The sequence below is a fragment of the Papilio polytes genome, unplaced genomic scaffold (genome assembly GCF_000836215.1).
Source record: "Papilio polytes unplaced genomic scaffold, Ppol_1.0 DF824269.1, whole genome shotgun sequence".
Taxonomy (NCBI): Eukaryota; Metazoa; Arthropoda; class Insecta; order Lepidoptera; family Papilionidae; genus Papilio; species Papilio polytes.
The window spans coordinates 962,757-984,475 of NW_013524935.1; the positions used below are offsets into that span (position 1 = coordinate 962,757).

The 21,719-nt window shown below is 32.9% G+C and overlaps 2 protein-coding genes and 1 long non-coding RNA gene across 3 annotated transcripts in view; 2 read left to right on the forward strand and 1 right to left on the reverse strand.

Annotated features, from left to right (window-relative positions):
* LOC106106374 lies at positions 1–691 on the forward strand. The gene is made up of 2 exons (XR_001225803.1): positions 1–46; positions 172–691. It is a non-coding gene; the product is annotated as an uncharacterized LOC106106374 (long non-coding RNA).
* A 3,959-nt stretch (positions 692–4,650) lies between these two features.
* LOC106108496 (oxysterol-binding protein 1) lies at positions 4,651–19,441 on the reverse strand. The gene is made up of 15 exons (XM_013289677.1): positions 19,220–19,441; positions 18,034–18,222; positions 17,316–17,592; positions 16,712–16,880; positions 12,626–12,747; positions 12,428–12,505; positions 11,875–11,991; positions 10,581–10,695; positions 9,978–10,164; positions 9,514–9,601; positions 8,913–9,086; positions 8,214–8,402; positions 7,745–7,887; positions 6,951–7,140; positions 4,651–6,358 (listed from the first exon to the last, which is right to left on the reverse strand). The coding sequence occupies exons 1-15, from the start codon at positions 19,360–19,362 to the stop codon at positions 6,197–6,199; spliced, it is 2,343 nt and encodes a 780-aa protein (XP_013145131.1). The 5' UTR covers positions 19,363–19,441; the 3' UTR covers positions 4,651–6,196.
* Positions 19,442–19,883: 442 nt separating this feature from the next.
* Positions 19,884–21,719, forward strand: part of LOC106109396 (apoptosis-inducing factor 3) — an 11,013-nt gene continuing 9,177 nt past the window's right edge. The window contains exons 1-3 of the mRNA XM_013290883.1: positions 19,884–19,991; positions 20,130–20,219; positions 20,530–20,864. Coding sequence (XP_013146337.1) covers positions 19,934–19,991; positions 20,130–20,219; positions 20,530–20,864 — 483 coding nt within the window. The 5' untranslated portion in view covers positions 19,884–19,933. The remainder of the gene's footprint in view (positions 19,992–20,129; positions 20,220–20,529; positions 20,865–21,719) is intronic.

Here is a 21,719-nt window from a genome sequence, read left to right on the forward strand (position 1 = left end):
CACCACCACACGCACCTGCTGCAGATAGTAGACTACGTCGGCGCCGGTCAGTGCTATTAACAATTCATTCTAATTAAACATACAACTTTTACACAAACACAATCTATTCTGATCTTTTATTTAATTTTATTATGATTAAAATGATGTATAATGAATGTTTGTTGTTTGCAGCGTGGGAGGACGTAGTGCGTTGCACCGGCGGCAAGGTGCGCTACTTCAGCGAGTAGCGTGCGCAGTGCTTAGTGCTCCGTGCTCAGTGCTCAGTGTGCAATGCTCAGTGCTAGTGAACTGTTAAACTTCACTGTCGGAACTGACATAGGATATAACGCTTAGGGAAGTGTGCGCGTCGGATATCGCCGCTTATATTTTTATTATAGTGAATAAATAAAGCGATTCCGAACGGTTACAGTAACATTGGTTAAAAACTGTTCCTAGTGCGTGTTCAGAATATTTTGTGAACAAGTGTTTCGACGTTTTTCGTGCGATGTGAATTTGATCGCTGTGTTTAATGTTCTCTTTCTAAGTGAATTTGGAAGCTTCGAAGTGAATTGTCTCGCTCTATCTAATACTGTGTGGAGTCCTTGTTAGCGTTCTCGCTGTGATTTAAAAAATGTTTTCGCTATGTATATAAGAGGACTAGAGCTTACGTGGGCATTTAACTATCACATTTGCACCTATATGTAAAAAAAAAGTATAAGAGAATGCGCTCCTGCGTCTTGAGGACGCTTTATTTATTTGGTGTATGAGGGTGTATGACCTGGTACATAGCACATGTATGGAAAACATTAGCTTTGTGCATTTCTTTTTGAAGTTTAAACTGCCGTTAGAAGCTAGCTTGTTTAATTTGACATACAATAGGTTTGAATATGTTCTCGCTTTGATGATTTGCGCTGTTAATTACTGTCAAAACTGTCTTTGTACAGCTGTTTGTCAGAAACATGAAGATGTGAGTGAAGTCTATGTATCAGGTCAATGAGGAGCCCATTGTGACAGTAACATCCATTGGGCTTGTATTAATTATGTTTCTGTTTATCGCTTGAGTTTTGTTATTTAATCACATAATTTCTTTCTCTAATCAGCTGCTCACATCTTAATTTGTTATGTAATTTTTAAGTTTTACTGCTGCATTGTATATAAGATATAAATAAGACTCTATGTACTATATGGCAGTGCTATACTCTATCAAGTGTATTGACTCTTACAACAAAATTTTATTTAAATTATGTTCAGTAAGAGTTTGGAAGGATTCCTGATTTATCCACTTTGTGGCTATTTGTTTCTTTGCATTATCACATTGTAATATAGCAAAAGCAATGCCATTTATCATGTACACACATATTTTTATATTTATATTAAATTTGATGTAATTGGTAAACAATTATATACTTTATTGGTAATTTTGATTGATTTCTTTCATGTATTTGTCAATGGAGACTTTTGGTAGATATCAAATTGTATGGTGCTTCAACCCAGACGTAATTGGTGTAATAAAATAAAAATAAATATATCTACTTGCTACTGGAGACTTCTATTTTTTAATGTTATATCTGAATAACAATTATTGGCTTTAATATAAAATTATATAAATGTAATTCAAAATTCTTTAAATGTCGCTCTCTGATTAAAAAAAATAAAAACTTTTATTCAAAAAGAAACCTATTTTAATTGTTTCAAATGTTTATTTTCTCATTTGGTCTTCCTAATTACTTCCTATGTTTGTGAAAAATTATTTTGTAACTGATGCCAGATTTATTTTGTGAATTTTTCGTTTACATTTCAAGCTGCAATTGTATATTGTAAGATTGTGTATATTTGCTTGTAAAGTGCGGGCTAAGAGAGTTTTATGGATATCTTATCCAAAGCTAGTCGAGAAATGAAAAAAAACTAAAAACTTGTTCTATGAAAAATGATAAAAACATATTTTGATGTAAAATCTAGTTGTATTTTTAATATAATTTTCTTATGACTGCTACGTTTGTATTGTTAAGATAAACCATGTTGATACTTGTCATAATACAATGTGTGATCACTGAGTATTTGCCACTTGTATGAAGTTAGCCACTTAATGCACGCAATGCGAGTGTGAACGAAACACACGCAATGTTAAAGCCGCGTGTAAGACGGAGAAAGAAGATATCTCAAATATTTATAGCTAACTTGAGAATTAGTCTATTTGTATCCTATTGAAATATAAAGATCACAGTTGACACTTCAATATTATTACATCTTTTAATTATGCTAACATTGGTCAGACTAAATCATGCCATTGTCTTACACTAAATGTATTTACAAATTTATATAATACATATATAATTTATGTTTTATTTTTACAATCTATTTGTGGATAGTTTCATTTAATATTTGTAAAGTTAATATTATTTTAACATACAAGTGTTCATATACATTGGAATATATGTAAACATCTACCACTACAGAAATGCATCTTTGTGTAAATATTATGTATATGAATTGATTGTATTTTTCAATATAAATGTCAATGTAATAGTTTGAGGTTCAACTCGCACTGAACGGAAGCTCATATCAAAGGTATAGAAATATTATTTATGATTTCTTGTTGTAATATATGTAAATAGATGTAACGGGAATTTTTAAAGTTCATAGAGCATAATTGATAGTCCATATTAGGTGAAATGTTTAGATGTTGTGACGCTTCTCCTACAGACAATCTATCATAGTTCTCAACGGACTGAATTTCTTTGATCAATTAAGGAAATGGACAAATTGTGTTATTTTAATTTAAACTATTCGCGAGTTGCATTAGATTTGAGTACATTAAAATAGGTCGATGTTTATGAATCTTGTTTACCACCATGACAGGGAACGGCTCGGTCACAACATGTATGGTTAGAGCAAAGTATGGCATCTGCCACTACGTCTTGTGTTTTATTAAATTTTAAACCGATTTAAGTAATTTTTTACGCGTACATTAACTTATGAATATATAAATGCTATGAGCTATGAACCATGGATTTATTACAAAGAAATAGATTGACAAATGCAATTTTAAGCTTCACACAGACCATAGACATGACTTGCTTTTTAATGTTTGTTAAACTTTGAATAAAATGATTGGTCGGTGGAATTTATAGATCTAATTTAAAAGTGCAATCGCCAAAAATAGCTTTTTTGTATTTTGTCCTATTGTTTAGATCAATTAACCAAATCATTGTAAGACCAGAATAAATATTCTTTTCATATATGTGTACTGTATTTTTCAAAATAGTAATGCATTACGAAATTGTACGTGACTTTTAGTCGATCTATTTATTATAGTAAATCTATGGACAAATAGTGCTAAAATCATATGTAATTAATATTAATCGGTTCCTGGGAACTGCAATCCGAACGATCGAAAGGGCCGATTGCACATATGTATGTAAATGTATAAAGCTGAAATATGAGTTTGTACCTTTTGTCACACTATCTGACTAAATAAATGGCTATTGAACTTTCTCTATCCGAAGTTTATTCAGAAAATGAAACAATAGGTTTATATATTTATCCATATGGAGGAGGTTATTTATCTGCTTTATGTCTAACTATGCGATACTATGTTTTCATTCTATGCCTTTTTGTTCCCTATTTCTCTAAACGTGTTTAGTTTTTGGCGCTTATATTGATAAATATATTTAAATGAAAATAAATACCTTTTATTTGTTACACAATATAATAAATTCGTTCTATTCAAGGACAAAAAGGCATAGAGTGGAATATTAGTTGAGTTTTTAACTGTAAAAAAGATGTTTTTACAAATGTAACCAATCGCATTACAGTTATGTACTTTTTCACTGTTTCCGTTTTCTTAATAAAAATGTTGAAATTACAAAAATTGGTTTCCTTTTTAATATTTAATACAGATTTAAAAGGGATCATAATATGGGTGTGAATAAAACAAATTCATCTTCGACGCATTTAATTCTCGTAACGGAATACAGATGTTATGGCTAAATCAACCTCGTCCTATCAATAAAAATATTAACAAATTATCTTACATACACTTGAAAATGTACAATATATTATAGATCTTACAAAATACAAGCCGATATTTAAAGTGCAGTCAGCGTTCAAAGACTTTCCCTAGATCATTAGATAAATGGTGTTCATAAATCACAAGTAATCTTGAAACTTCCTGAAACAGGCGTGTGGTCACCCTGGCGAGATGACTTGCGTAATGTTGACACCTCTCAAAATATAACACTTATTGAAAGACACAATTTAATACTTTTTCACTGCAAATTGATATTAGTTTTTATAATACAAAAATGGATTCATCACAACAAACGATAGATCGGGTTATGGACATTGCTATTGTGATCCTTAGATTATTGAAAGCATTTAAAATAGCTTGGTTAAGGAGTGGTTTGAGACCTCTTATTGGGTTGGACCGTTACATAGCTTGTAATCAATATTTTTTTTTATCACGTTTTATTAGTAAGCATTTTCTTAGCGTTGGTTCGTGAGTTATTTTCATATTGAAACAAAATGTATATTTTTAAATAAATTTATTAATGCGTTATATTATTTTGCATACTAAATTGCATTATATTTACAAAGTTAATCTAAGAGAAGCTTTTTTTTTATAAATGTAACTTTTTATTCGTATTTATTGTATGATTCCAATATTCGTTGTTATTAGCTAGATTAAATACAAATTTGACCTTTTCATTTTTTAGTCTATTTCCATGAGTTAGGCCGAATTCAGCCACAAATACTTCTCGTAAAAAAACAATAATTTCTTAAATTAAAGTATAAAATTTTTATCTTGGTCAGCACACATCACAAATTAGTTAAAATACATCTGTTATACATGTCTGAGAATAAATAATGGATTCATTGCTATTGTTACATGAGTTTCTAGCGTATTATTTGGATTGTAGCGTATACGACGATTAAAAAAAATTTAGAAAAAATATAACAATAAATAATGAGAAAAATACATCATAAAATATCGTGGAATGAATACCAAAAGGAAATATTTACATGATTTACTCTTGTATGTACAAACGATTGCAGACACATTGACAAACAAAACATTTACACAAGACTCGTACAAAAGAGAATTAAGGAGCTTATCAGTTTAATATTTTATAAAATTATAATATAAAATTGACATCGGACTAAATATACATGACTGCGGACAGACAGACACGCGAATACACAAATTGTATATATTTATGTGTTGTATTTGTAGGTATGTTTTATTAAATGGCGGAATCTATTTCGACATTTGGCAGAAAACAATCCTTTCTTGAGTAAACGCGATTACTTAAGGCACTAACATTCTGTTTCCCGTTGGGCCGATCGTTTTAACTCAATCGTACTCAATGGGAAAAAGACACCCAAAATTCTGCGCGATTTTAGTACACTAACCGTAGCTTGAGTCACTAAGCGGTCACTGTGGGAGCCGTTTAGCCCACTCGACTGTTTAATGCAAAATATAGTATGTTTTTCATATTGTTTTGCGATTTTGTTACAATTTTCACTACAGACACTCAGTAATAAGTCGAACTGTTTTTTAACTTTAGCTAAATGTGAGTATCGTTTTATAATGTCACCCTAAAAAGGGTAGACTGAGTCCCTCAGTGGGAACGTATAGTGAGCTGGTGATGAAATAATGTATAGTTTGTCTAATTAAGCTTGTTTAGTTTGATAAATCACGCATAAAGTATAAAATTAAATTTATATGAAGCTAAATTCTGTTCTTCATAGACGGGTAGTGACGAAACATAGGCGCATAGCAATTATGAACTATCGATATTCGATTAAAAAATATATAACTAAAATTGCTATTCACCTATTAAAAAAATTAAGTAACAGTTCTAGTTGTTAACAGTGATGCGACGACAATAAGATTTACGAATTCCATATACATGACAGTATTAGTAATAAATGTTTATAAACTCTCATTTGTTCTGTATATCTTATTATTAATTTGACTTTGAGTAACAAACTTTTTTTAATTTTTACTCCATAAGGTATAGCTATAAATCTATCGATTACAACTTCTATGAGAGTAGTAAACGAAAAAGATTAATTTCTGATTTCACACAACCCATTTCTAGTAAATTATCAAACTAATCATTCTTATTTAGACAAACTATAATGGATTCTTGAATAATACATTATTTAGCACATGAGATGGAGGGTGGTGGGGGGGTGTGGGGGTGTGGGGGTGTTAGTATATGTCTGGGCACTGTGTCCAGGCGCCGCGCGCCTTGCAGTCCCAGTAGCGGTGCGTGTAGAGATGGCGGAGATGCGCGTGACCGGGCGCGGCGGCGCGCGTGAACCACACCGGCTTCGGGGGCTCCGGCGCGGGCGCTCCGCTCGCAGCCGCAGCCTGGAGCACAAACATACATATTACTATTATAAAGAAGAAATATTTGAGTTTTAGTATGTATTGAAATAACCCAAAAACTATAGAGTGAATATCAAAAATTCTTGCACCATTGCAAAGCTACGTAACCATTGAGTAACATAGTCATAGGCTTTTTTTCACGCAGACGAAGTCACGAGTAACAACTAGTTATTTAAAAAGGGAATGTTTGGATGGATGATTTTTAGACTTGAAGCTTGAACTTGAACCTTAAACTGGTTATTCGATTTTTTTATCCATGATCTGAGATTGGTCATTAGAGTTATCAATACAGTTGTTTATCAAACATAGTAGAATTTGTTATGCTTAAGCTGGGTGTCTAAAATTTCTATTTATTTAACCATTTCCTAGTGATTCACTAAGAATTACCTAGCGAGTGACATTCAAGATACGTAGTTCGGAATCTCATTCCATAAGTATCAAACAATAAGCACTATCGAATGATTAAAAGTTCTGAAAGTGGCGTCACTAATCATTTCGGTGTTCCCGCCGTTCGTTTCACCCCCTTTTAGTATAAACAGGGTGTATTAGTTGCGTAGTGTATATATGTAGCGACCTCCGCTGCGGCCTCCAGCTCGCGGCGCTTGGCGCGCTGCTTCTCCTCGAGACGCAGCTTTTCCGCGTTGGCGTCGTCCCACAGCCCCTCCTCCATGAGGCGCTGGTCGGGGCGCCGCCGCGAGTCCGTCGGCGCCACGCCCTCCTCCGGCTCGTTCAGCTGCGCCGCCAGCACAGTGAAGTTGTACCATCTGCATAAACACATACATTTCTTCATAAAATAAAATATATAAAAATCCTAATAAAAAAAAGATGTTTTGATCACTTGCAGTAAATAAATGAGTATGACTATTTTTACGGTATTATCTTATCTTATTATGATCTATTTTTTCGGTTATGGCACCAAAAAAATAAACGTGAGTAATAGTATTCTTCTAATTTCATATGTACATAATTTACCCGACGCTCTTTACAATGAAGAAAAAAACATATGCAAATAATTGCAAACATGTACATATAGGCGAAGAAATAAAAAAAATACGTGTAAAGTCAACCAACCCGCAGTGGGCTAGCGTAGTGAACTATAGCCTAATCCCTAACTTAAGGTAGGCTCCAAGCCCTTCGGTGGGGACTTATAGTGAGCTGTTGATGTTGATACTTGTAGACAACTTATTTTATTATTACTGTCGCTCTAAACTCAGAGCAACACTTCTCGTCAAGACTCAAGTTACGCGCCAAACTATCCATACTTCTAGTGACATTGACAGCTGTCAGCTAGGGACGTGACGTTTATGATAATCTAGAGTTGCGCCAATTCTACAGCACGGTACTAATTTTGTTCTAAACAATACTGACTTGTCGGAGTCCGGCGGCGCGGGCGCCCGCTGCCAGGCCAGCAGGAACTTGCCGGTCTTGCAGACGGTGTTGTCTGCGGAGGCGCTGGTCACCGCCGCCACCTCCACGCGGCTGTCCCAGTGCCCTTGCAGCACGTAGCGCGGCTGACACACACACAGACATATAATATTAATATTTGTTGCTGCTCATCATTCATATCGGCGGGAGTTGGCAACACTACCCGCTATAGACGCGATGACGCTTCGCATTTATTTTTCCGTGTGTGTTAGGTTGAGTAAGAAACCGCGGCCGCGCTCTCTAAATGGAAATTGACAGAAAAGGGTAATTTATATATTTTAACAATATTATAAATGCGAAAGTTTGAATGGATGGATGTTTGTTTTCTAGATATTTGTAACCTAAACTGGATGGATCTTGATAAAATTTGGTATAAATGTTGAGGATAGCCTGGAACGGAAGGAGTTCATACCACTCCCTGGGGGTCCTTGATGACGCCGGTGACCTTGCGCTGCGTGTCCTTGCTGAAGTAGCCGTACGCGTGGTACTTGAGGTGCGCCACGTAGCCCGCCGCCGCGCCTGCCTCGCCCACGATGTCCATGTCCCCGTGGTGGTCCATCCACAGCTTACCCACTATTATATTGTGTACCGTCGTCGTTACCTGCCGTACAAAACTACTTGTAATACTATCGCAAGGACTAATTAGTTACGTTGCTCTTTGCGAGGTATCAAAAAATTATCTTTAGTAGTAGTAGCTCTTCTTGTGTGGCTGCATCCGGTAATAAAAACTTTTTTATGTTTTCAATACGTTAAAATTTCAATTACAAATGTCAAATGACAATGGAGGACTCCCACGATGGCGATATTGCTATTTTGCTATTATCAAAGCAGTTTATTGGCTTATAGTTTTTGTCTCTATAGTAAACCAATTTATTTAACTCTTAAATTAAATAGCGTGAAAATATAGCGTATCGAGAGTGTGTCGACTATTTTTATAAAAAAAAAATTGTTATACTGTTTTTAATTTAAAATTTTAAAGGATCCTACATAAAGAAGAGTTTGTTTATTATAGACAGACATAGAGAGATGTAGTGTGACGTAGTGTGATGTAGGGAGATGTAGTGTGATGTAGTGTGATGTAGTGTGATGTAGTGAGATGCAGTAAGGTTACCTTCCTCCAGGTGTACTTGTTGCCGGAGTGCGGGAAGAGCGCGGAGGCGCCGCCCAGCGGGATGACCTGCAGGTACTTGCCGCGGAACTTGGTGGTCATGGTGAACTCCTGCCAGCACTGCCAGCCCGCTGCGCCCTCGCAGAACTGCGCCACCATCGGCGGGTGGTGCGACACCTGCACACGCAAACATACAAACGTTTCATTCATTATAATATTACATGCATTTCATAAAATGCTAGACATTGTTCGCGACTTCATTCCCGCGGAAATAGAAAAAAAAACACTCAATAATTTTAAACAATTAACATAATTGTAACTCGCGAATAATCATCCTTCTAGTGACATTGACAGCTGTCAGCTAGGGACGTGACGTTTATGCCGATAATCTAGTGTTGCGCCAATTCTACAGCACGGTACTAATTTTCTTCTAAACAATTTTCAACTTTTCAACATTAAAAGAATTTTTGAAATTGGACCAGCAGTTTTCGAAAGCTAAACAAAAAGAATCCCGCATACATCTATGTCGAATTTCGTAGAAATCCGTTCAGCTGTCTAGGCTTTCGCATTTATAACATTAGTAGGCAGTAAGATGTACACTAACTTGTTCAGAGATGCAGCGCCAGCCGAGGTCAGACATCCTGTCACACTCGTAAGTCTCACCCAGCAGAGGATTGAACGGTTTGTTTGTCCTGGAACAAATTGCAAACTTAATTATACTTCAAGTTAGCTTTTCTTGCGATACTGCGAGGCAGTGTAAAATTTTGGATATAACCATATATTATCCAAGATAAGATATGTGCGGAATTATAATAAAACGTAGAAAGTAGCATATGTCTTTTCAGACGGACGGTCTACATGTATGTCAAATTTCATCGAGATCAAAAAATTAGGTAGTAACAAAACTTCCATCCATCCAAACTCTCGCATTTACTATATTAATAAGATGATACGGTGAAGGCAACATTTTCCAAAAGCGAAGTGAAAGTACTCCTTTTTCTAATCAAAATATTATTAGATACTGTAAATACGTACAGGTAGCAGTCAGTAAATATACATATGTCATACCTGTTAGAAGTAGTGGAGAAGGATGAGACGGTGAAGGCAGCGACGTAGGCGAGCTGTTGCGCAGGGTCTGAGAAGGTGGCGGCCTGGTCAAGGATGCTGGAGTATTCGTAGTCCTCCGTCAGCCGCTGCAGCATCGACAGCGGTTCGCTGAAGTTCACAGGAATTGGGATCTTCGATAGATCCTTACCTGGAATAAGTAACAGACCCGATTAGTGTTAGCTCATAAATATTATTTTAAAAAAAAAAATAATATTAACATTTTTAGAGTTTACAGTCAACTATAAATTCCCCAGGTATTGAATTCTCGATTTGAGCATAAGTCTGTCACTTTTTCTTCATACTTAGGCTATACTGAAACGCATCTTAAACGGTTCGTAATCGCTTATAATCTAATAGAAGTGAAAATTTTAGTGAAATTCGGAGATTAACCAAGTTTTGATTATTTTAGACGCTGTTACATATTTAAACATAGCTTCAGTCTCCGACTGTTGGTGATTTTTCGGTGTCAAAGCACTATTTAAACAGAAAGCATGTTTTGTTTTGTTTTAGTAAATTCACACAATTAAATTAGAGGCATTTATAACTACAATCAACAATACATACCTATACAATTCTTCATGATAGACCATAAACTTAAAGGGTAGTTAGGTTTGTCGGGGACGCGCACTCGGCGCGGGTGACTGTCCACCATGCTCACCGTCACCTCCGAGACATGCGGCTGAAAGTTAAAATCCATGTTACTTAGTCTAGAAGTAACTTACAGTCGCACTTACCACACTTTACCTTTTATGCACGAATATAAATACCATAAATTGAAATGGGTAGTAAATTGAACATAAATGAAGGAAAAAAAAGAAAAAAATTTTTTTTCAAAATAGTCTTCTGGGTAAGGAAGAAAAGACTTATGTATAAACGCATCATCATGTATTGAAGGGTAAAATTTTCAATAAGTTCATAGATATAGATTTTTTATTATAGGGCAAGAAAATTTTAAATTAGATGTTTATAACAAACTAGCTGTTGCTCGCGACTTCGCCCGCGTAAAATTAAAGCCTATGTTACTCACAGACAAATTATCTTTCTAACGGTGAAAGAATTTTAAAAATCGGCCCAGTAGTTTTTGAGTTATTTCAATACATACAAAAATACAAATCTTTCCTCTTTATAATATTAGTATAGATAAAACATTCAGTTGTTTATAGCATTAGGATATTAATAATTTAATTTATGAAGCTTTATTCACATTCTGATAATAATTACGAGCTCATTTAGAATCACATTTTTTCCTGTTATATGAACAATTTTAGAACAACACTACTAAAATTATAAAGAGGAAAGATTTGTATTTTTGTAGGTATTGAAATAACTCAAAATCTACTTTATTAAAAAAATTCTTTCACCATTAAAAAGCTCCTTTTAGCTACATCAGGCTATAATTTCTATTTTTTTTTATTTCACGGGGACAAAGTGGCGAGCGAGCTAATACTACATATATCAAGTAATTAAGTTTCTGATGCAGACTTATCATGTGATTCATTCTGCTATCAGATATTCACTTGGTTGATATTTCCGGCCTTTGTGTGACGTCATTCGGATTTACTTTGTTACTATACAAGCAAACAACTCCCACAAAATCTTACTGAGCTATAGATGTCTAAATATTGTTGTCTCTATTTTTACAAAGAGATAAGAGAGATGCAGCAAAATTCATGATTACAGATTCATAACACTGTTTATAATATTTTTTAATATCACTACTCAATAAACATTATTGTTTATTTACTGTACATAAACATACAGTGAAGTAAAACATTGTGATGCAACCTCCACATATGTGTGGTTAAAATCAACCCGCACTGGACCAGTGGGATTTTAAATGTAAAAATGAAATACATACCCATACTTTAACAGTCTGTTCTTTGTTGTCCAGTTGTTTCTCTGTAGTATTATCAACATTCACTTCTGTACCGCCCATGTTGTTCTCCACGCGACCTTTGTCTTCTACAAATATTACCTGAAAATAATATTATATCAATAATAAATGTTAATTTTGTATCCTGAACATACAGACTAATTGACGAGAATCCAGAGATAAATAATAAATTAATACTAAAATATCTACACGAAATTATTGAACGTAAACTCACATGAAATTGTAGTAAACAGATTAAAAATACTACCACAGATAAGCAAGATTACTCTCTGAGATTTGTAGAGATTCTATATCACATTTTCATTTGAATAAAGTCAATGAGAGTGATTGATTACTTTTACATAAAAAAAATTGCCAATTAATCACTCATCTTTTTAATTATTTAATTATAAGTCTACAAAAAACATTATCATAGGGTAAATATAAAGCAAATGTAAAACAATAATAGCAATAAATAATTAATGATATGATATTATATGTATTATTATTACATTTAATTTGTTGTATTGCTACTTACCTGTTGTGTTTCCGTCACCGTTTCACCTTCAGATTCGTCAGAACTCTCTCCGCTTTTAACTTTATTTTTCCTATTTACCTGAAAATTCAACAATGATATTCTAATGTGCTTCAACCGGTACCAACATAAAAATAATTATCACAATGGAGGCTAAGTGTATATTAGTCATGTAAATAATAATTTTGATGCTGTACTTACAGGCACTTTGATTACAAACGATGTCTTATCGTCCATAGCAGTGCTGACCCCCTCTTCAACTGCATCAAAGAACTCATGGTCCTCATCCTCTGTTTCGTTACCCTGTCCTGTACTGTTACCACCTGTTGAAAATATTAGTAGTTACTAGCTTTCGCACGGGACTTTGTTCGCGTGGAATTAAAAAGAAATTAAGTGAGTAGCCTATATGTTCTTCCAGACTACTCTATGCCAAATTTCATCGAGATCCATTCAGCCGTTTAGGCTTCAAACTTTAACAAACATCCATCCATCCATCTAAACTTTCGCATTTATAACACAATAGTAAGAAGTAAGATGGCATACTGGCTTTTGTTCTTTCACCCGCATGGAATAAAAAAACTAATCTATATCTTTATTAGCCGTCCCTCGCGACTTCGACCGCGTGAAATAAAAAAAAAATGTTACATAGTGATAACATAACTTTTAATGGCGAAAAAATTTTTGAAATCTGCCTAGTAGATTTTAAGTTATTTCAATACCTACAAAAATACAAATATTTCCTCCACATAATATTAATGTAGATATAAAGAGAAAAGGTTATATATTTTTTAATGTAATGGCATAATTTAAAACCTACAAGGCGATTATTAAAATTCTTACACCATTAAAAAGCTGTTATCACTGAGTAACATAGGCTATACTTATTATAATTTTTATTTAGCTTCAGACGAAGACACAAGCAAAAGCTATAATAAATATAGCTATCACTTAGCTTTCGAAAGGCAAAATAATTTATGATTTATCCAATAATTTTTTATAATACTTTTCTTCTTAATAATATTAGTATAGACTATAATTGGACAAACAGACTTAAATATTATGAAGTAAGTATGTTAATACATAAACTAGTTGTTAATTTTAAAATCAATAAGTACAAATATCTACCACTCCGGGGAATATACAAATCAAAACTCATTAGTTAAATTGCTTAGACTATTTAGACTACAGGAGGCCATAATGGTATGAAAATATATAGAAACCCAACGAGACTGTTGTTTAAAATTAAATAACATATTACTAATACTACATTTATATATGATAAAAATATACAAAGAATATTAAGACAGAATATACATATGAAACAAAGTAATAAACAAAGAAATTAATGCAGTAAATATTATTTACATTGTATTCTATCAAATAACTATTAAGATTCTCTTATCTATGTACCAAAGTGAAACTAATGATCAACACATTGTTTACAATATTCTTTACAGTACAAATAAAGAACAAAATTTACGTCACTTTGGTTACTTCTTGATGCATAAAATATTCTGTCAATGTAATTAATAAATAGGTTGTAATAATAAGTCATATCTTGTATTATTTGATCTGAAAAATAATTAAGTATATACTAAAATCTGTATTACATTCCACTGATGCATTGCAAATCATTAGGACAAATGGTAGTAGGCCTTTAACATTATTTACATTGTAGACTGTACTTATTCTTTTAACATTTTACTAAAATATTTTAAATGTAAGCAAACTAGGTTAGTAAGGTATCGAAATTGAAATAACTAGTTTTCGCCCGCAAGAAATTTAAAAAAAAAAACAAAAGTGTGAACCCTAAGTGTTCTCTAAGACTATCCTCTATAACTAGTTCAAATTTTATCGAAATCTGTTCAGCCGTTTAGACTACAAACTCTAACAAACATCTATGCATCCATCTAAACTTTCACATATTTATAATATATTAGTATGAAGTATGATAACAAATACTATGAAAGTCATAAAAGCAATCATGTTTTGCAACAAATGATGACATTGCCAGTGTCATTGTCTTTGTTACTATGCATCCAACTTTTATCTATTCAATTGACACAACTAAAAACATTCGTAAATAGTTTTAGAATGCAATAATCACGAACATAATACGAGGAATTCAATCAGAATAAAGAGAGAAAAACAGGAATAACAAATCAAGAATAAAGCCCTGACATAGATTTTACCTATTTATTCTGTAATTTATTCATGACTTACTGTTCATGATAATCCAAATGCAGTTTTAATTATTTATTTTCTAATGTTTTTCCGCGTAAGATAAACACAAGGCCAAGATCAATTCAGACGCGCATGATATAAATACACATAAAACATACCATTTCATGTAACAGACGAAACTTCGTAACTAAAAGATGATAATTAAATAAACGAATACACGTAACAAAGATGATACATCAATTATTGAAACAGTTTGGAATAGTAAAGCAACCTTGATGTAAAAATAATTTTAAATTATTGTCGTCATGAAGTTCAGTCGTACCTTTAAACGTCACTTAGACTTTAAACATTTGACACATTTTTGTTTGTATTTTGAAGCACTCTTAGATTTTAATTTGTATTGTTGATAATGAAACAAGGCCTTGGATCACAAATCGGCCGTCTAATATGACTGATTTGATTTCCGTCACCATGTCACCATCACACCATTTCGTTTGCGATTGCGTTCCGTTTCACGTAAGTCACACGACACTACGAAATTAAATGTTGCCATATATCAAATTCCACAATTTTGGTTTACTTTTTTTTCCTGTCATTTTTATAAAGTATTTATCTATTTCCGCAAAATAATTTAGTACGCTACTTGCGGAATTTAACTGAATCTATTTTTGTTTACCCATAACCTTTAACACACTTTAAGCTTGCGTTACATTAATATTCACATCTAAATTATTAAGTAGTAAATGAATTCTAATGTTGATAAAAATATATATACAGCTTGAGTACAGTGGCTGATAGGGTAGTACCTAACTTTTTTTTAATTTAGCAACCACCATCAGGAGCCACTTTTGTGTAACTTTTATGTTTTAAGTTTATCTAATGCTATATAGAAGGGAACAATCACAGCAATGATCAATTGAAATCTGACTAATCGATTCGTTCCGCTCCAATTTCGTGTTCATGATGGCAGTGACATCTATTGACCTATTTGACCAGCAGATAATTTAGATGACCCTTAAGCAAATTTATACTGTGACTTTTTTTCTGGAAATTTATAAGTTACTAACTTTGTCAAATAATCAATTTCGTTTATGCATGGATTAAATTAAAAATAAGAAGAACGCATAGATAAAGAGGGGAGTCAGAAAGAGACTGATGATGTAGGCCATAAAGCTAATCAGCGAAAGTGAACTGAAAAAGAAGGCCAAATTATCTGAATCTCTATTCTTAGATTCTGCATATTTCATAGAAGGATTGTAATAATACTACATGGTACAGGCTAGGAACGAAAGGATTAATAGATAAGAGCACTAAGACTAGATTATCCACACAAATATAGTGAACCCCAATTACATCATTCATGCGACATGATGTTAATTTTGTTATCTGTCAATTCAACCACGCTGCATAAGACTTTCATTGTAGGCTGTGTATTCTATTACTATGAGATACTGACATAGAGTACTAATTAATCTGATAATCTGTGGTGATGTAATCCAGATAAAGAATTATGTCTTGGTTTTAACTCTCCTACAAGTACAGATTTTTTATATTAAACAAAAAAAAATACCAAAGGTGTTGTTTATTACTAGGTTGTGTATGAAACCTAATCATATTTAACATAATTACTATTTTATGTTTAAAAATGTAATAGGAATTAAGCAAACATGGTCACCATTAAAAACAAAAACAAATAAAGTCGAAACAGACTCAACAAGTCTGTAGCAAAGAATGATTAGATAAAATTGGGATCATGAGTCATTCATTACCTACATTTTATCTTAATGTAACCAAATAATCTGCATAGTCATACAACAACATAACACATACTATCTTACTAATTATAAGTTTAGATTGATGGATGGATATTAGTTGCTAGGAACTTCCTAACTAGCCAGTACTTTATATTTACCATACAAAAACAACTAACAAGTAAAATGATATGTTATTTAACATTTTTATGACCTCCAATAGCTTAACCTAATTTCGTAGACATGTTCAATATTTATTCTTGTCTCTAGACATAATACTATAAGGATAAATCAAGATTTTTAAAGTCGAACTTAGTATTTTTTTAATATTATTTACCTGCAATACACTAACCTGTGTGAGGGGTGCTCCTTGCTGTAACCGTCTTCTCCAAGTTGTCGTGCTGCCTCGCCAACTGCTCTACGATTTCCTGCAGCCGCATCTTCTGTTCCCTTTCGTGCTGCAGTGCACGACTCATTCGCGCGCTCGACGCGGCAGCTGCACTCATAAACTCCGAACATGCCTTGAGAAATATTATTTATTGAGTTGAAGTAATTTATAATAGCATAGCTCTCATTTATTCTTTGTTTGCTTGTGGTCATTTGTATACTTTTTGTAACTAGCCAAGATGATTAGATAATCCGCAATTTTAGCAATTACTATCTGTTGGTCGCGACTTCATCAGCATGGAAAAAAATAATAGTAAAAAATACAGCCTACTTTACTCAGTAATAACATAGCTTTTAATGTTGACAGAATATTTTAAATTGGTCCAGTAGTTTTTGAGTTATTTCGATACATACAAAAATACAAATCTTTCCTTTTTATAATATTAGTATAGATTTCGTAGCTTTTTAAGGTAGTTAAGAACTTTAAATAAATTATCCATTACTATCCATCTATCCATACTAATCACTGCTTAGATTGAGAATAAATAAAAGACTTATGTAGTACTTACATTCATCATAGCATTACATGATATTCTAAACAATGTTGCTCTCTCCGAGACTTGTTTAGTTGTGTCAGTGGGCGGAACTTCTAAGTCAACTAAAGACCTTTGTAAGGCTGTGCCATGCCTCGCTACAAGTTCAGAACATGTCCTCAAGTCATGGAAACGGGCGGCTAATTCTCTAGCTATTCCACCAGCATCCTCAGATTCACCTCCTTCACCACCACCAACTGCTACTTGCCCATCTGACATTTGATCATCATCATCATCTGATTCTTGTGCTCGGCTATTATAAAAAAATATAATATATTATGTAGTATAGTCACTAAATGTATGTAAATGTAATTTAAACACAGGCCGTGCTTAGAATAGTGGGAATTTAATCTTTAATCTCCTTGTTTGCAAAACATGATAAAAACAACTGTAACACACATTCTGAGATGTCCATTGAGAACCAAGGAAGCCCCTTGATGTAGGGTTCTAACATGATATCTACACTAACAGAGATAAATCAACTCAGAATGTAGTAGTTAGGACCAAGAGGCCAGAGATTGATTTCTTTGGATGAATTTTTTAATATTATAATGTGGCAAATGAGAATATGGCCACCTGGTTTTGCCAATATTTTTAAAATCATCTTCCTAAAGTATTTCATACATACAAATAGGTCTTCATAGAACTATTTTCCTTCAAGCAGTACAGCCAAAAACCAAATTGTTAAACTAACATAGCTTTTGCCTTTGCCAATTCCAGTGCCGTGACCCAGCTCTGCCTCTCCACTTCATCATGGGCCCGAATGTGGAATGTTTGTGTACCACCGTTACTGATTACGAATGTGCATGAATCAGCCGTATGGATCAATGCACCTAGTAACGATATTGTACCACGACATGTATGTGCCATTTCCGCTTGATTTCTGTAAAGTAAAAATGAATATTATTTCTCTTAACTAAGTGTGTGTAACAAGCAAGGGATGAAATATACTAAGGATAGCTAAGTAGGCTTAATTTTGGGTTTTTCTAACCAACTGAATCCAGTAAAATTTTGTATAGAAAATGTTAAGTATCTTACAGGTCACCTCTGTACAACTATTATTACTGGGAATTTAATAATCTCCATTTTTATGGAGCAGAATATTTTTGGTAACAATATAACATTATATTTTTTGTATTATTTCTGACTAGCTTTCGCCCGCAAATCTATTCTTGTAGTAAAAAAAGAACAAAACCAAGTAACCTATGTGTTCTTCCAGACTATCATCTACATCTATGCCAAATTTCATTGCGATCTGTTCAACAGTTTAGGCTACAAACTCTAACAGACACCCATTCATCCATCCAACCAAACTTTCACATTTATAATATTAGTATGATTGTCATTTCTTTCATTATATTATACAATACATCTCTTTTAATATATCCTTAGTCTAAATGGACATAAGAAATTTTCTTACAATTAAACATATGTTTATTGATGTACATTAAATAAAAATAGTGTTGCATAACACAATATTTTTCTAACAAAAATAGTGAGTTAAGATATAATGGCTCGATTATTGTCTTCTAATTAAAAAAATAATCTTGTATTAAATCTATTTCGAAGTCTTCAGTACTTTTTAAAACATGTATATGTTTTTTGTGTCTAGTAACCACTATTAAATACGGGAACATTTGTGCGGCAAAGACGTAAGCTTATTAACGCCAGCTGATATTCTACTAATAGAAAAATAGCAAAGGTATTTGATAGAATCCCAAGTTTTAGCTAAAAATAGGAAAAACACAAAATACGTCATTGCCGAAAACCAATACGCTGCAAAATTCCAATTTGATACTTCCATATTCATGAAATTAATTAGTGACATCATTATCAAAGCAACGATACAACAAAAACCTTACACATTCTTTAAAATTTACCTGTAGTACGATAATAGTCCATTTGACAACACGAACCATCTTCGTTGATATCCCTTAAGGTAATTAGTCCATTTAAACAGCCAACCTTTTTTTTCGGGATCCCCGGGAGCTGGTTGACCCTTCGGTACAATTACATCCGACATTTTTAAATATATAATTTCACTTAGACATAAAAATCATAATATATTTAACCGACCGAGCCACGTCTGTCATCCACCATAATCAGAAAAGTGTTCAATCAATGGAGTTGCCAGATGTAAATTTCATAAACTTCATACTCAAGTCACAGATAAAGCATCTCAATACTATTTTGAGAACAGTAATGTCTTTCTATTTTCATTTGTTTAATTTTTATTAATTTAACTTTTGCTTTAAACTCCTACTCAATGTTAACAATTAAAGTGTAAGTATGGATGTTGACTCCTATTTTATCAACGAGATTTGAAATAAACTAAGTAATTTAGAAAGGAACCTTTATACTTCTACGAAAAGCACTTTGTATTTAGTTCTTTTTCTTAATATTAAATCCGATTGTATTTACGTTGAAAGTATTGCGCAATTTTTAAAAAAGCTTATCGATATAAAATTATCACTATTACATAAGAAAAAGAGTAATATATTAAAATCAACGGAACATTCTAAAAGATTTCTTTCCAAGCAGAATAAAAATTATTTCGAAAACCAGTTATATTTATTCTGTGCAGAACAGGAAAAATGTTTGTATTCCGCCGCCGCTTTAACTTGAATAAGGTCGCGAATTGTTTTCTTCAAGGTAATTCCTTTCTATTACATTTGCCGTTTAGATTCCACTTATCTTTTTACTAAGTAATCAGTTCAACATATTTTAAATTTATTAATTAGTTGCGCGGTGGTGAAGACTTGTATTGAACGTGTGTTACATTTATTACAGAGCATTCGATTACAAATAAAGTTATGGGAACTTCAACTTCAAGATCCTTTTCCCCTAAATGTGGAACGAGTAAAAATGAAAATGGAAATCGTAAGTAAATAATTAATAGTGCAAATATAACATATAAAATACACGAAGGGATATTAAATGTGTAAAACAAATAAATTATTCGTAGCAAAGTATTTTTTCAGTTATTTCTTACGAATTATGTTACAATCTAACATTTCAATATATGTAATATTTGGTAATTAATTTTTTTTTTGCTTATGCTAAAATAGTAAGGGTACTTTTCTTTATAAAAATTATTTGTAGCTCAAAACTCTTAATAGTGGTAGAAAAAAATAGAAACAATTTTTTCGAACTTTACAGAAAAAACTAAATTAAAGGTTTTAATCAACAGGTGGGACAATATCACGAACCGATTCAACAAACCATTATGTGGAATCTGTGGTTTGTAAGGCAAATGATCTAAAGGAAAATGAGATGAAAGTATTTGATATAGGAGAGGATGGTAAAGTGCTGCTGGTTAAACAAAAGGGGGAGTTCAGTGCGGTGGGCACCAAGTGTACACATTACGGAGCCCCACTGGTTACTGGAGCCTTAGGAGATGGCAGGGTCAGGTGTCCATGGCACGGAGCTTGCTTTAACTTGAAAACTGGTGATATTGAAGACTTCCCTGGTTTTGATTCTTTACCATGTTACCAAGTTACTGTCACAGAAAAGGGAGAAGTTAAAGTAAGTACTTTTTTATTTATTTAACATTAAACACAGTATGTTATAGGCTAAGGTATTGCCAGTCTATGTTCTGGCTAGGCCTAGGGGCATATACCTTTAATATATGGTTCTATTTAAAGTACATGGTTATTGTATGTTTTTTATATTTGTTGGGTTATGGGTGCCCTCCCCCTCCCTTACTATGTGGAGGCCCATGGTTTTAGGTATGTTAATAAAGCTATGACACAAAAGAAAAGCATTAGTGAATTTCTAAAAAATCTTTTTTTTTGTAAGCAAAGGTGGTATAATTGTAGGATTTCTTTGCTGTCTATCTCATTTTGTTTTGTGATATTGAATGTATTTTTAGCCAATAATGAATTCAAAAAAATTAACTGCCTGATAAATTTCGATAATAATCAACAGCATTTCTATTGTACTTGTAATGTAGGGGTGTTAATGAAACGGCGGTTGGTACTGGACTGATTTATTATTATCACTACTGACGGTACATTATTATTGGCATACCCACATATACACCACATTATCTCCCCCCTTAAAAAAAATGCCAATCACATATTAAATTATACATAAAAAATTACAAAGAAAATATTACAAAAACAACAGTATCAAAATTACAAACACATTCTAAAATAAATAATTACACAAATTAAGTCAAACATCAAACCGTCCGTAACATTTACATGCTGCCGCTAAATTGTTAAAAAAAAAAGTTACATACAAAAATACTATTTAAGAAATGTAATATGAAATAAACTATAATAAAGCTGAAAAATGAAATTTACAAAATCTATAAAAAAATGAAAACGACCTGGCCTTTACCAGTCGTCCATCATCGCCCTAACCTAACGCCTATTT

Coding starts and splice junctions, on each gene's coding strand:
- LOC106108496 (XM_013289677.1), bottom strand. CDS start 19,362: ATGTCGGATGTAATTGTACCGAAGGGTCAACCAGCTCCCGGGGATCCC. Junction 12,506..12,625: donor CGTTTGTAATCAAAGTGCCT/GTAAGTACAGCA, acceptor TTGAATTTTCAG/GTAAATAGGAAAAATAAAGT. Junction 6,359..6,950: donor AGCTGGAGGCCGCAGCGGAG/GTCGCTACATAT, acceptor TTTGTGCTCCAG/GCTGCGGCTGCGAGCGGAGC.